Here is a 16,553-nt window from a genome sequence, read left to right as displayed (position 1 = left end):
GGGGGTGAGCATCCACTCGCCCCCCCTCGTCCTGACACCACGCTCTCCAGAAGGGAATGAGCAGTGGGGCTGCTGCTGACATCGCCTGTCCCGGAGGAACCATCCGATTCGCTCCGAGAGCCAGAGTTGAAAAAATCAATGGCGTCATCCAGCGAACAGTCTCCCGCCATGGAGAGGCACTCCTCGACGTTAGCCTTGAACAAGGCTGCTTGCATCTGCCTCTCCTCCGGGGGAGGAGGTCACAGAGGTGGCAGGAGGAGGCGAGGTCGGCATGGCGGGGACCCAGGCATCCTTCGCAGATGTCGTGTCGGTCAAAACTCAACATGTAGCCGGCCTTGCAGGACGGACACAGGCGGATGACGTTGGTTCTGGACATCGTTGTTGAAACTCAGTGCTATATGCTTACTGAAGAAAAATGGGAGCTGATTACCCGCTCTTAACGTAATGTATACGGACCGGGTGGGGCCCACACAACAGGTGGGCTTGGACTAATTATTTCAGTGCGATGCTTTGCATGACGGGATAAACCCACCAGCGACAGCCTTAAAGGGCGAAGCCTATACGAAATAGAACTGAAAAGAAATGAAGACATTCAAAAGATTTTCTTAAGTTCATGTGTTCAGAGGTTAGCAGTACCTGAGTTTTGCTCTGAGTCTGTGTTTGTGAAGCCACCTTAGCCATCAGCTTTGACTCATGACCTTCTGACTGGCTGGCATCAGCCGCTCCACTGCCATGCTCCTAAAACAGAAGGGAAAACAAAAAATAAATAAAATCTCAGTAAAAACTAAAACTGATTAACAGAATTGACATCATTATCCTGCTAACTTTACTACGAAGTACATCTCATTGTTTGTTGTCACTCCAGCAGAGGAACATGGACAGGCAGGAGGTTCCATCATCGTGGGCATTCCTGTTGTATTCATTTATTCAAACCATTCTTTTTCCAGAATGGAAACCAGTTCTGATGCGTGTTTGATCTGTGTTTTCCACATGTTGAGCATCAGAGAAGTGCTCCAGGCAGTCTCTCCAGGCGACTGGTTCACCTTGGTCGACTTGAAGGATGCATACTTTCATGTACCGATTGCGCAGCACCATTGGCAGTTTCTCCGCTTTGCATTTCAGGGCAAGCATTTTCAATTCAGAGTTCTTCCATTTGGTCTTTCTCTGTCCCCCTGTGTGTTCACCCAGTGTGTGGCAGCAGCCCTGTACCCTCTGCAGGTCAAGGGGTTGAAGATCCTGCCCTACTTGGATGATTGGCTGATCTGTGCGCCAACACAAGCTCAGGCAGCTGCGGACAAACAGATGGTGCTCGATCACAAAGACCTATTGGGTCTTCGTGTGAACTGGGAGAAGAGCAACTTAATTCCCTCTCAGGAGGTCACGTTCCTGGGAACTACTATGAACTCCCTCACCATGCAGGCTTGCCCGTCGCCACAGCATGTCAGCAGGATTCTACAGATGCTGCCCGCCTTCCTGCCCGGCCGTGCACCCCCCTTCATTGCGTACCTTCATCTGTTAGGCAAGCTGACTGCTGCCTCCACAATGGTACCTCTGGGGCTGTTGTCTCTGTGCCCTCTACAGATGTGGCTCAACAGCCTGCGGCTGGATCAGACTTGTGCAGTGCACCGATGCAGGAGGTTGCTGGTGTCCCCTCAATGCCTCGCTTCACTGGCTCAGTGGCGAGATGCAGTGTTTATGGTGAAGGGGGTCCCACTGGGCTCTCTGCCGTCTCTGAGGGAGGTTGTTTGTACCGATGCATCCACCACAGGTTAGAGAGCATCGTGGCAGCGACGGATTGCCCAAGGAACGTGGTCTCCACAGCAAAAGGTGAGGCACATCAATGCCTTGGAGCTGGACGCTGTGCGGCTGGCACTAAAACACTTCTTCCCGGGCCTGCGCGGGAAGCATGTCCTGGTGCGTTCCGACAATACTTCTGTGGTTTTTCATGTCAACCATCAAGGTGGAACACGGTCGCTGACATTGTTGCTACTGACCCAGAACCTCTTACTTTGGGCAGCCTCCCTTTTTATCAGCCTGAGGGCAGCCCACATTCCAGGAGTGCGGAATGGACCGGCAGATTTTCTATCTCGGGGACGCCCACCACCTGGGGAGTGGTGGCTCCATCCGGAGGTGGTGAGGGTAATTTGGGAGAGGTACGGCAAGGCAGCTGTGGACCTGTTTGCATCTCAGGAAACGACACATTGCCCACTTTGGTTTTCTCTGGCAGGCAGTGCCAGTCCCCACAGGAAGGACCTCCTGTCAGAGTTGGGGGGTCAGCTCCTGCACCCCGACCCCAGTCGCCTCCTGCTCTGGGCTTGGCCACTACAGGGCCCGTCATTACCTTCTCAGAGTATGACAGGGAGGTCGCACATACAATGAATAACGCCAGGGCCCCTTCCACACGACTGTTGTACACATATAAATGGAAGGTCTTTAGCAACTGGTGTTGTGCCAGACAAGAGGACCCTGTACACTGTCCTCTTTCTGTTATTCTTACTTTCCTTCAGGCACTACTTTCTCAGGGCCGGTCTCCATCCACCCTTGTTTCTAAGAGGCGCCAGACGTCTGCATCCCCCCACACGCCTCGTCGTGCCTGTGTGGGATCTCTCTCTGGTCCTTGCTGCCCTGTGGTCTTCTCCGTTTGAGCCCTTGACGGACATGAGCCTTGAGTGCTTGTCTAAGAAGACCGCGTTTCTCCTAGCCATGGCTTCGGCCAAACGAGTAGGTGAACTACATGCACCGTCTGTTCACGAGCACAGTTGCCATTGGAACCTGGCTGGTTCGGGTGTTACACTCTGGCCTAACATAACGTTCCTCCCTAAGGTGGCCTCATCTGCGACCCACTCTCTGCCTCTCCAGCTTGCTCGCTTCAATGCAGATGGTGCTGACGAGCCTCTCTGCCCTGTTCGGGCACTGGAAGCGTACATCAAACGGACAGCTTCTTTGCGGCTGTCTGATAATATGTTCATTTGCTATGCAGGGCCTCGCAAAGGGCAGGCCCTTTCAAAGCAACGCCTTGCGCGCTGGATTGTGGACGTGGTGGAACAGGAGTACACTCTGCAGGGCCGCCAGCCACTTGTAGGGGTACCGATGCCATTCCACCAGGAGCGTTAGCGTGTCATGGGCCGCTATGAATGGGGTCACTCTGGAGGCAATATGTGCAGCAGCCTCCTGGTCATCCCCAAATACCTTTGCCAGGTTCTACAGGGTAAACCTGGCTGCCTTTCACCCGTTGGAAGGGATCCTATCACAGCACCCATCTTCGTCTGAGTAAGGTGGGCACACTTAAATTTTGTTTCTTCTAGTGGGTGTGATTCCTCAGGACTCTGTTGGCATTCGATATCCAGTGCTTTAAGCACCGCCTCTGGCGGTCAGTAGAGATGAAATAGAATGACAGTTACAGCTGTAACTACGGTTCTATGAATCTCGGATGACCGCCAGAGCGCTCGGTCCCTCGGAATCATAGCGTTTCGCGAGAAGATTAAGGGACTGGGCTACCGTTGTCACGTGCTTATATAGACTCACCGGTGTCACACGTGACTATGTTGGCATAAATTCTCGACCTGCGCATGCGCAAGAATGATCATTCAGTGCTTTAAGCACCGCCTCTGGTGGTCATTCAGGATTCATAGAACCGTAGTTACAGCTGTAACTTTCGTTTTTTTTTTCTTGTCTGAGGCAGCACAGAGTGACGGATCCTGGAGAGTGGAGGGAACAATTTTATACACTGCCAGGTGCAATGGAGGAGCCAAGGGGTGGCCAGTGGTGGCCTTGACCACCATAGATTAATCTTTGGCCACCCAAATTATTTGAAGACACTCCCCCCCCCCCCCCCCCCCCCACACACACACACACATACATGGCAGCTGGCATCTTGGATTTTGATGTGTTAGCCCAATTTTCAATAGTGACCTTTCTTATGCCTAGATTGTAGTAATACACAAAAAGTTGGTACAGTAGTCCCTTGTTTATAGCGGGGAATCCGTACCCTGAAGCCCCGTGGTAAGTGAAAAACTGTGAAGTAGGAATAGTAGTACAAGTAGTAAGTAGTAGTTTATTTTAGTATTTATATATATAAATATTAAGGGATTTAAACCCTTCCCTCACTCTTGCAATATTCTAAACAATATTTCTAAACTCTAAACGCTCTAAAAGAGCACAGAATGTCATGATTTCAGCTCCCTGACTACTCTGCTCTTTGCCACCTGCAAGTGCTCTTGGCCACACTCACTGCTCCACTCTACACGCAGATCAGCTGTTCAGCTGCAGAAGGAAGTTTATCCTGAGTAAGGGCTGCACAGAGGTGCAGGAGGAAGCTTTTTCTAATTTAAAATAATCTATTTTAAATAAAAATTCCATGCCGATTGTGCAGCTCATCCATATATCAGCTATGTGTGTGTCATGTTCAATCTTATTTTGAAAAACCGCAAAGAGTGAGTCCGAGAGTGAGTCTGCAATAAACAAACCGTGAAGTAGCGAGAGACTACTGTATGTCAGGTACTTTTCAAGTTTTGGTGCTCATAACATGGACAGACAGACAGACAGACAGACAGACAGACAGACGGACGGACGGAGGGTATTTCCAATTCCACATCTTCCACCATTGACCAAACATCCTAATTCATGCTCAGTAATCCAGGACTCCATAAACCATCTCACACCATCAAACTGGTTGACCCACTATGTGAAGGTGCTACTTATACAACTGAGTTTGTTTTGGCTCTTTGGACTGATGAAGTTTTTGAGATGGAAGATGAAACATTTCAACAAAAAGAAACTGTTCAGAGGACAGTTTGGCTGTTTTGTTTCCCCACTGGCCAAAAGGATGGACCAGCACAGAAGATCAACATCATCAGGCCAGGACTCTGCGCTCTACACTCATCTCCAGGCCAGCGGTCACTCTTTCAGGGATGAAGATGTTCACATCCTGGAGAGATAAGAACGATGGTTTGAGAGAGGAGTAAAGGAGGCCATCTTTGTGAAAAGAAATCGTCCATCGTTAAACAGGGGTGGAGGCCTCCGGGTTCAACTGTCCCCCTCTTACAATGCTGTGATTGCTAGTATCACTCAGCCCTCTGTGAACAGTAAACAGCCATCAGTGTGCTAATGATCCATTGTTAGGCTGATGGTCCTTCTTGAGCATGTGATCAGCTGGTTTTGGTTGTCAGCAGCAAACTGGTTGATCCACTCTGAGAAGGTGCTATTTAAGAGACTGAGCTGAATACAGCACCTCAGACTGAGGAAGTCTCTCGGATGAGAGACGAAACGTTTCTACAGTTTTTGTTGATTTGCTTTGTTTTGTTTTTTTGAATGTCCAGAGGACCAGATTTAACTTTTTTAGATTTTTCTACCTGGATTATTGAGCATGCATCAGGATACAACTTGTTTTACTTTCTTTGCTAAGTTTCCTTGTTCTGAAGTTTTCTGTGAACGTGCTGTTTTTTTATTGCCATTCAGACATAGCAAATGTACATTTGTTTTAAATGTTAAATACCACGTTTGTCTAAATGTTCTTTATCGTGTGAACCTGTAATGAAATGTTTTGTGGAAACTCCTCTGTCTTTTTTCTGAGACGTGTGGAGAACATTCAGAAAACGGTCAAAGTGCAGTGTTGGTAGGTTTACCATGGTGAGTGCAATGTTCCTGTGAGCGGTACCTCTTTAGCATCGTCTCTCTCTGACGCCTCCCCTGCGAGCTCCACAGCTGAGTCACACTGAACGTTCTCCTCTCCAGTTTGACCGTCTGTGTTGTGACTCTTCCTCTCAGCTGAGTCGAGCTGCTCGTCATCCTCATCTTTACCATCAGCCTCTTTCTGGAAGTCCCAACAAAAAACTCAGATTAAAACCTTTTTTCTTAATAGATTATGTTGCATTAATAATTTTCATCCTTTCAATCCAAACCTCTGATGTTTCTTGTGAGTCATTTGGTGCCGTCACATCCTCCTCTTCCTCTTTTTCTCCTTCTCTCTCCTCCTCTCCCTCATTTTCTTCATTTTTACAACCTCCTCCTTCCTCTTCCTCCTCTTCCTTCATTTCAGGTTGGTTATTTTTCTCTTCAGGCTGGTTCTCCTCCATCTCCTCTACCTGTTCCTCCTCCCCTCCATTTATCTCTTCTTTCTCCGTTGTTTCTTGGTTCATGGTTTCATCGATGTCTAATGGATTCTCTTCTGAAAAAATAAACTTTATTTAAACTCCAACTAGGGGAAAAATACAATTTAAAGGTTCTACTAATAAATTGTTTCTCACCAAAAAAAACATATTTTTAATAAAAAAACAAGAACAAAAGACCTTATGTAGTCCCTGATCCAGCAGCTTGCAGAACCTCCTGTACCAGTAAAAACTCTCAGTGGTATTTTTCAGTAGAACGTTCATCAGTCTCTCAAGTGGTAGTAGATTCATTTTGACCCACTCTTTTTATCAATGTTGCTTCAGCTAATATAGGTTTGCACATACTGGTTTCTAATCAGCTTTCTTAAGGTCCCACCACAACAATATAATCAGATTGAGGACTTGACTTTGACCAAACCATTGCCACGCTCTGTGCCGGTTCGTTGAGGTGAGGAAGGAGCTGAGCTGCAAGGAGAAGCTTTCTGTTCACCAGTCAGTCTACGTTCTTACCCTCACCTCTGGTCATGAAGTTTGAAGTGACTGAAAAAACGAGATCGTGGATAGAAGCGGTCAAAATCAGTTTTCTCTGCAGGGTAGATGGACTCTCCCATAGAGATAGGGTGAGAAGTTCAGTTATCAGGAGGGACTCAGAGTAGAACCACTGCTCCTCCACATCGAGAGGAGCCAGTTGAGGTGGTTCAGGAATCTGGTAAGGATGCTCCCTGGGCGCCTCCCTAGGGAGGTGCTTCGGGCATGTCCGACTGGGAGGAGACCCCAGGGAAGACCCAGGACATGCTGGAGAAACTACGTCTCTTGCTTGGCCTGGGAGCACCTTGGAGTCCTCCCAGAAGAGCTGGAAGAGGTGGCTGTGGAGAGAGATGTCTGGACCTCCCTGCTCAAACTGCTGCCCCGGGACTCGACTTAGGAATTAGCAGAAGACTGATTAATTTCTGTTTCAGCCATCTTGTTCTAGATTAACAGCTGTGTTTATTCAACCTTTATTTATACAGGTTAGTCACATTGAGTCACAAGGGCTCATTTACAAGAGAGACCTGTTTGAGGTCATTGTCCCGTTGTGTTACGACCCAATTTGGTTTAAGTGTCAGCTGTCGGACAGACAGCCTCAAATTGGACTCTAGAATCCTTTGATCTACTGAGGAGTTCATGAACGACTCAATGATTGCAAGATGTCCAGCTGGTGTGAGGTCTCACCAAACATCAAGTCATTATGGGTAAACACCTGTACATTGGTCTAATCTGTCTAAAGGTCATTGTTCCAGAACTCCTGTGGTTCATTCAAATGAAATTTTACAAACCTCAGTCTAATGATCTTTTCAGAAACATGCCTGTGTAACTCTTCTAAGTCTTTGGTCAGTCTTTTTCTAATTGTCTTGTCGTGACCTTTAACCTTAAACCTGCTAGCTGAGGTTTTTTTCTGCTCAACTAAATTATAAGTTCCTAAAACCTAAAGTAATGCAGGAAAGCCTGTGTTTATTAAATGCCTTGTTCTCACCACCATCATCAGCCTCGTCATCATCTCCAGCTTCATCCTGGTCCAGGTTGAGGTCCTCAGGCAGCTCCATGGCTTCAGGTTCTTGTCTTTTGTCTTGTTCACCATGATATGGGTCCACCTCATTCTCATCAAACTCCCTCTAGAAACCAACAAAAGCAAACATCAGACATCACTTAGAGGGCTCCACCTTATTCAGATAGACCGTGAATGTTTTTTTTTTATTATCAAGATGGGAGAGAAACACCCCGTTAAAGCTCCAGTATGTTCTGTGCATCAAATCAAATCCTTTGAATGTGTTACTATGTGAGGTGGTACTATACTAACTGTGATGAGGCTCGGACACTGATTTGCCTCTTGGCCTCTCATTCATAATATTGGTTGGATTGTAAATGGGATGGGATTTGCTAGAACTGCAAGGAACAGTTTTTAAAAGTTTTTAGTCATTGGGGACTGCCTGAAGGCAGCCCCTTATTATCCAACTAAAATGGGTCATGCTCTCCTCAATGTGTACCCCTACAAATGTTATATCAAAATGACCGTCTCGGCACCGTGATGCATGCTATTACTTTCTTTGGCATTTAGAGTTACCATGGTAACGTAATTTGCTAACAAAGACGCCATTTTTTTCATTGAAAAACACAGCTTCTTGCTGCCACAGTGAGGTCACATGACCAAGAGTGGAGGTCTCTGAACAAAACTCAGGATGTCATTGAACAAGCTCCTCCTACCACCACATATTTAGATACACACACATCTATATCAAAACGTAGGCGTTTTTGTCATGTAAAATTTAAATGGCCGCCACGTGGCAGTCCCCGTCAAAGTTTCTCCTGGAACTTTCTAGTTTAACATCTAGAGTTTATTGGTGGCTATTCCATTAGTTTATGGAGTCAATTCTTATCCCAGTTCATTTTTCTTAGAAAAATGATCACTTCATTAAAAACTAGTTTTAGCATTAGCACAGTGGTGATCAGCTTTACTTAGCTAACTAACCTGGAGAAATCTTAAACTATAAAACTTTGCATGAATAATTATCTAAGATTAGTTACTAGATTTAATTCAAACACCCAGCATCACTTTTGACTTTCATTTATAATTACACTTTAAAATAGTAATTAAAAGTCCAACTCTTTTCACCTGAGGAGCATTACACATCCTTATTTACGTTCTCTATTTAAAATACATCATTGACATGGCAAACATTTATTTTAACGGCTGAGCAGACAGGTTTTGCAAAAGACAGATAAAATGAAAGGCTAAGCATTATTTTCAAGTCACCTGCCGACTCTCATGCCAGAGTTTTAAGCCAAGATCGTCTGATGATGGGAAGGGACAGAATTAGAGTGGTTTTGGTCAAATCTTGTGAAGGACATTAAGTTTGATGTCACAAAATATAACAAGGTGTCTCTAGGCCTGTTATGATAACGAATTTTGATGGGCGATTAATTGTCTCAGAAATTATTATGTTTAACAAAAATATTGTTTGAAATTTGACAATAATTAGTAATTATTGTCAAATTTAAGAAGAAATGTTTGTTAATTTGGTTTGCATGTAGTAACTTTTTCGACCACTGGATGGCAGTATAAGACTGTTTGAACTGAAGGTTGGATAGTGAGGGAGCGAGCAGCGTGTCTCTAAGAAAAATGAGAGGGAGGCCCCTTGACGTGACATGAGCTGTCTCTTTTCGGTTCTCAAAATGGCGGACGCTCGGTGTGGTTTGAGCTCTTCAGAATAGCATTTTTTCACACAAAGCTTTTAATAAAATATCAGTAAACAAGTTCTCAGCTTCTTTTTGCAGAGAAAAACAACTTTTTAGATGAAGGCACAGGTTTCAACCGTGAATTTTGGCGCTTCGACAAGATGGAGGTTTTTCCCGAAGTCGGCCTGTTAGCTTAGCTCGTAGCTTAGCTTCTCAGCTTAACAGTAGAAAGAGAGACCAGATGAAACGATAAAGCTGAAAAATGAAAAGGAGGTTGATAATTTTAATTTATCATGCGATTAATTGATTTATTGTTTATCGCTACAGGCCTAGGTGTCACATGATCTGTTAGCTCTCAGAATATGTGTTGAGGATGATGCTCAGCTACTACTGCACCAAATTTTTAGCTTAGTATCTGTAAAAATGACAGAATTATATCTATTTTTGTGTTTTCTGAGGTTGATTGGCTGTGATGGCCAACTTAACTTAGCTTGACTCTAAAAGATAAAGATTTGTAAAAGTACAGCTAATGATAACTTCCTGAAAGTTTCAGTAAAATCTATTCAGCAGTTCATAAGATATTTTGCTAACAGACAAACACAGACAACAAACAAGCTGTTAAATGTTTTAATTCCTTAAATTTATGGCATATCTTTAACCCTCCCCGTCAATAGTTTGGACAAGCCCCTCCCCCTTCTTACCTCATCTCCTTGTTCATGAATCTTCTCTTTCTCGTCTTCACAAGTTTGTTCATCTTTGTCCTGGTTTTTCTTGTCTTTTTTGGAGTCCTCCTTGTCCAAGTTATCGTCTTTGGCAACCAGCTCTGATTCACCCTTGGAGATTTATATGCAGACAGAAAATTGAATATTTAAACAAAACCTGGTTTACCTATTAAACTGAATATATTTACAACAAGGTACATATAAACTAATGTTCATCGTTAGTTGGCCACTCTGCCACAGAAAAAACTGAAGGTACAGAAGTGAGAATATGAGCGAGTCCACAAAAAGAAGCTTTGGAGGATCTGAGTTAATTCATTGTATTTAGTAAATGAAACAAAAGAGACGTCCGTCACACATTTAATGTGTTGCGCTCCATGTCAACTCAGCTGAGTTCTGCTCCACGACTCTTTTGGTTCAACACGGCTTGCTTCATTTCTCAAAGCTCACGTCTGAGCAGGAATGATCGGAGAGATCAGGAGTGATTTATGATCAGCCAGAGGGAGGAGAAAGAACTGGTCTGTGTGGACATTTTTTTAAACCTGTTTTATGGAAGTCAATCGTAAAGCCCTTTGCAGAACCGTGAGAAGTTATAAAGGTTCTATAGAACGAGTTGCAATTAGGAGAATCTACACCAGCATGACTCTGTCCTCATCTGGTCTGTACTAAACTTGAAAACATACCTGATCCATGCCTTGTCCAGACTCCTCCTCCTCACTTCCTTCTTCCTCTTCATCATCATCTCCCCACATTCTTTCATCCAGAGCATCTGTCTGACCCTCTCCCAGGTCTCCCATCTTTTTGTCCAGTTCCTCTTCATCCTCTTTAGATGAATCCTCATCGTCATCTAGAATTGATCAGAATAAGAATAAACCAGTCAGCAAAGGTTTGCTCCAGTGTTTATTTCAAATCTCAAGAAAATAGTATTTGATGCTAGTGGGACAAAGGAAGAATCAAACAGGACATTTCAACACTAGCTGGTGATTTATTTTTCACACTGTGGTTATAAATCCAGTTCACTGAGGTATCTGACCATCATTCGCCCTGAGACTGATGAGACAATGAGCTTATATATGGCAAAATTATTTTTTCAAATTGTTGAAACAAAGTGTTTTGGGGGTTCTAACATAAATAAAGGAGACTAAACATAAAACTATTTTAAGGCTTCTCCTGACCCTGAACAGGAACAAGTGAATTAAGAGATTGGATAGATGGGTTAATCTCCATCAATCCATCCCCAGCTCTGAACAAAACCAGCTCTTTTTTCTTAGCGCGAGACTGGTTTTTATGGTAGAGTCAGTAGTTTCAGTGGTGAAAACAGAAAGAACTGGTTCTAAGTGAGCCCCAGCCCCAATATGATTTAGTTTGGCGGATCCCTTTTCATTCAACTGACCTGATTTATTTTCATCGCCATCGTGCATTTGGCCATTAAAGTCTTCTGACATTTCAATGGCATTGTCTTCTGACTTGATGTTCTCCTTGTCCTGCTCGTCTTCTTTCTCCTGACCCTCCTGAAAGTTGTCCTCAACCTCAAGGATTAATAAAAAAAATTTAAAAAAACAATTACATGAGAGAAATAGAGAAACCATCTTATACATTGGTGGAGACGACAATCCCAAAACAAAACATGGACCAACAGTCTGTATGTTTAGAGAATATCAAAAAGTTTTTCCCACAAACACAAAATCCTGGTGCATTTCAAACCAAACAGGAACCTCAGACAGAACCCGGATCTCTAAAATCAATACCTCACAGGGCTGTGACTGGTGGAGACCAGGTGGTGAACAGCATTCACAAGAGAGTTTTCGATGTGTCCTAAAATGTTCGCAGGTTTCCCCGTGATTCGCTACCTCATCATGGTGGTGGGGTCTGTGCCTGAATGATCCTAAGAGCCACGCTGTCCTCCCTGAGCAGACTGGTCCTACCTGACAGAGTGATCTGCAACACGTACGGACGGTAAAAAACAAGTTGCTCAGACGTGAGCAACCTGGGGGACTCCCCTGGAACTAGAGAGGGGCTCGTCTTCGAGCACCTGCTGGCTGCAGATCAGTGACAGAGACATCTATGGGAATATTGAAAAATGTCTGTTTTCTGTGATTTTATTCATCAGAGTGGATTTAATGCAGCACGGTGAGATTCTCCTTAGTTTAATGTTTGTTCTGTTTGATTTTAAATCTGTTTGGATTGTGTGGCCGTGGTGTAGTGATTACATCACTATTTTATTTTCACAGTGAAGATGATGCAGTTGAAGCCAGCAGTGTGTTGTTTTACTGTTGTGGAGCATCGTGGGTTAAAACATTTGGGTTTTACTCTGACACAGAACTCAGCACACAGCTGTGTGTACCAGCCACAGCCCACCTGAACACAAAGCTCTGTGATGCATCTGAACATTATTTTCTTGCAATTCTGAGTCACCAACTTGTCTCCAACAGTCGCACTCTACAAAAAACAACGAGTTTTGGAAATGATGTTAGCCAACAGCTGACTGATGACACAAGTGTCCAAGTACAGAGATGTGTTGCTCCACCACGTTAAACAAGCAGTATGCTGATGTCTCCTGTCACTGAGGGATTTTAATAGTGAATGTTTGTCATTTTGAAATGAGTGTTTTTCTGGACTGAAATTGAACAGGGAATGTAATTAAACCTTAATGTGTTTGGTGCAAGATATTCAAGTAGGTAGGAGTTATGGGCCCTGCATTCTCCATCCAAAGCGGTGAAACAAGCTCTCGTTGTAGCTGTGTGATGAAAACTGCTTCATTTTGTTCTCAGAGCAGCTTCGCCCGCCCCTTCTCGACACAAGGCCCGGGTTTATCGCACAGGTGTACGCTCCAGGTATTGTGTGGTCAGAAGTTTGTGGACGTGTTCGTCAATGTGGAAATGCAATTCAGACATTCAGCTGCACAGCTCTTCAAACACACTAAAATAGTCAAATGGTCAAAAACTCCTGGATGGAGATTGTGCACACATCGTGCACTGAAGAGTCTGTCTGCTGAAAAGTGTGGCGTTTTCTTCATGATAAATTTGCGGCCAAATGGTGGATGCAGGGATGGAGTGGAGACCCTAGTGGGAAGACGGGTTGAAAGGTGCGTGCGAAAACGAACATCCTGCAAACACGAGACCGTGAGCGACTGTTCGACTTTGGATGGAGCATGTTGGGCCCTTTACACTGTGTATGAGAAGAGAGGTAGTTTGTTGTTGTTTTGTTGCTTGTCCGAGGCGATGCAGTGACTGATCCTGGTGAGTGGAAGGAGTAATTTTATCCACCACACGGTGCAAGGGCGGAGCCAGGGGTGGCCAATGATGGCCTTGGAGACCATATATTAATCTTCTGCCACCCCAGTCATTTGAGAAAACTATACCTTTAAGCAATATAAAAACTAGAAAACAGTTTCTTCCGATGATAGGGGTGGTCAGATTATATTTGGTGGTGGCCATCTTGGATTTTGACCTGGCAACCCAACTGTCCTTAATGACCTTTCCTATACATAGATGCAGCCACATACTAAAATGAAAGTTGGTATATTGCTTATTTTTTAAAGTTATGCAGTTTACGCGGTTAAATTATGAACAATTATTGTGGTGGCCATCTTGTATTTTGACATGGAAACCCAGTCTTCAAAAGGAAACATTCTTATGCCTAAATGAAGCCACACACTAACTAACATGGAAGTTGGTATCGCAATTATTTTTCAAGTTATGCTCACAACATTCACGGATAGACAACCAGATGGAGGGTATTTCCTATTCCCCCCCTCTTTAATCCGTGATGGGGGACAACAATCACTTTTAGTTAAACCAAGACATAATTTACTAAGACATTTATGGTTTACTTACAGTAACTATCCTCTCCGTGTACAGACTATATATTTTACGGTCCTCAGTACTGCAGATCAGATTAGCCCAACTTTGCCTCTGATTGGCTCTTTGTGCTTAACTTTTATCCAAACATTGTTCCACAAGTCATCTGAGCCTCTGAATTTGACCCAGTCAGAAGCAGGTTTATGAGAGGTGCTGGTACTGAGTACCAGAAAGTACTGGCTCACTTATGACATTCTTGCATTGTAAGGCCACAGCCTGGTCTGACCCCAGTCTGACTGACTATCCCAGCCATGGTGGTGTTTGCTTTGAGTAGAGTGTTGCCTCGATGTGGGCGGGGATCATATCAAAAGTCATATTATTTGTGACAAAAAAAAAAGGACATTGAGCTCGTGCTACTTATCTTTGTTCTCTATACAATTCATGAGAAGCAAAACCAGAGCCCTCTCTCATAAACCAACAGCAACACACTAGTTGAAGGAGTGATCAGTTACTGGAGGATGACTCAACTTCAACTTAACCCCCCCACCCCCAGGCCAGTGTACCCAATCAAGGCATGAAGACATGACCACTTTTATCCGAATGGGCTGATGAGCAATGTGTTTTCCTTTTGGCTGCATCAATCCCATTCTGTATATTTGGGTGGGGGTGTTATGTGCCTGAGGCACATTATTGTTATCATTTGTTCTTTGGACATATTTTGGGTTTTGGGTTAACTAATTAATTTTTGATTGTTTTGAGCTGTGACATTTTCTGCCCACCTATAAATGGGCTGGCCTTCAGGAGCTGTCTCCCTCTTTTTCTTTGGATCCCTCTGTTTTTGCCTGCTCTCTGGCCACCCTCATGTTTTTGGCTCTTTTTCTTCTTGCTCATCCTGTCACCCGGATAAGTCAATGGTGTAGGCCACAGCCGCTGGTCTCAGCTGGAAAAGGTAGTTTTTTGTTAACTTTTCTCTACATTTTTGTTGTAACTTTGGCCTGGTGGGACAGGTGGTCCTGTTTTTGCTTTTTCTTTTACAATAGGTGTTTTTTAGGCTTTTTTTCTAGTTTAGTCCGGTACCAGCAGCGGCTTCGACGGCCCTGTATAGAGTTGGTCCGCTGCTATACCCTTTTTTTTTTTTTTTGGTCCTGGTTGATCGACTCACCAGGTCCATCTTTCTGTTGATACTTTGTGTTTTTGTGTTGGACATGGGGAGTGGCCGTTTGTGGCCTTCTTTTTTTTTTGTTGCTTGCAGCGGATTGACCAGGAAGAGAAGACCTTTAAATAAATTGAACATTGAACCCTCGTGTTCTGAGTCCGTGTCCTTATGAATGTTTTGTTATTGGTGGACGTAACAGGCCAACAGTATGTTGACGTCAAATCGGCCCCAACAGCCTGGCCCGAACAGATTTCCAGGTCTCTGGGTTCCAGGAATCAAGCTGGAAGTAGACCGTAAGCCAAATGCAAATACGCAGAACCTGGGTTTGATCTCAGAGTGGGCCGAGCCGGGCCTTACGATGCAAAATGTCATTAGAGCACTGTTCTGTTCTCAAACCCTTTTAAAGAGTCCAGGACATTCCTTACTTGATCTTCATTCTCAATTTTGTCACTGACGTCTTTGGTGCCGTCACCCTCTCCAATACCACCGTTCTCAAAATCATGAAACTCTGTGGCACCATCTCCAGCAGCCATCAGCTCCTGAGGCAGGCAGAAGCCCTGAGGAGGATATCAAAACAACTCATTAGTTTTGCCATGAGTTTTCCGTTCACTTTTAATGATCAAATCATCTATCATCCATACCTTCTGAGCAAGCTCAGTGAAGATGCTAGCCAGGACAGACAACAGTTTTCCTGTGCTCCTATGTACCCCAAGAGACACAGCCAGGTAGTACCGCACTAGGTCTGAGTACACCCCGAGTAGAGGTTCAACACGCGCCAGCATCCTGCACGCCCTGTTTACTCCCTGAGCCACAAAAGACAAAAGCATATTATCAAATCAAATAACATTAAATATGAAAATAAGATGTGGAAATGTGCTTTTGTTTATGTCCATTCTGAATTTGTTTCTCTTTTCTGTCCTCTTAAACCCCATCCAGTCGAGGCAGACGGCTGCTCGTCCTGAGCCTGGTTCTGCTGGAGGTTTCTTCCTGTTAAAAGGGAGTTTTTCCTTTCCACTGTCGCCAGTGTGCTGCTCAGGACAGAAAACTGCAACAGAATGGAGATTCAACGCAATCTGCTGGCTTCCTTAGATCATTTTTCCTAATTGGCATTTTATTGCGTATGTTATGTTCTACAGATCACTGAGACGTTTGTTGTGAATTGGCATTTTAAATCAACTGAACTAAAAATTTAACTTTGGCATCAGCTCTGTTGACACATTATGGCTTGAACTCAGTGTCCAACACTCTAGGAACTTGCTCAGACCATCTATTCTGAGTGAACTGATTGCTTTGGATAGTGCTAAACACATGTCTGAACATGCTCTGAAGACCTCTATCAAAACCACCATGGGAAGTGGACCACTTTAATCTGCATTTGTTTGGTTGTTTGAACACAATCTGTCCTGAGCCAGTGACCAGAAACAAGCAACAGTCGGCTGAGGCGAGCTGGTCTGGGAAGCTCAGTCCTCACCTCCTTCTACAGGTGTGCAGTGGAGAGCGTCCTGTGCTCGAGCATCAATGTGTGGCATGGAGGCTGCACAGCTGCAGAAAGAAAAGC

General features: G+C 44.5%; 1 protein-coding gene across 1 annotated transcript in view; it reads right to left on the bottom strand.

The window, feature by feature from the left end:
* The window catches only part of LOC119417840 (midasin), a gene marked incomplete at its 3' end in the record, with an annotated part of 96,557 nt that overhangs the window by 64,760 nt on the left and 15,244 nt on the right, over positions 1 to 16,553 (bottom strand). Inside the window, 9 exon segments of the mRNA XM_037685094.1 lie at positions 637 to 738; positions 5,657 to 5,812; positions 5,901 to 6,166; positions 7,621 to 7,759; positions 10,022 to 10,153; positions 10,723 to 10,886; positions 11,433 to 11,568; positions 15,421 to 15,552; positions 15,637 to 15,798. Of these exon segments, the coding sequence (XP_037541022.1) occupies positions 637 to 738; positions 5,657 to 5,812; positions 5,901 to 6,166; positions 7,621 to 7,759; positions 10,022 to 10,153; positions 10,723 to 10,886; positions 11,433 to 11,568; positions 15,421 to 15,552; positions 15,637 to 15,798 (1,389 nt within the window).

The sequence above is a fragment of the Nematolebias whitei genome, chromosome 12 (genome assembly GCF_014905685.2).
Source record: "Nematolebias whitei isolate Nwh7 chromosome 12, NemWhi1, whole genome shotgun sequence".
In the NCBI taxonomy this organism is placed as follows: Eukaryota; Metazoa; Chordata; class Actinopteri; order Cyprinodontiformes; family Rivulidae; genus Nematolebias; species Nematolebias whitei.
The sequence above is the reverse complement of the archived record's forward strand: the minus strand, read 5'-3'. Positions and strand labels throughout refer to the sequence as shown.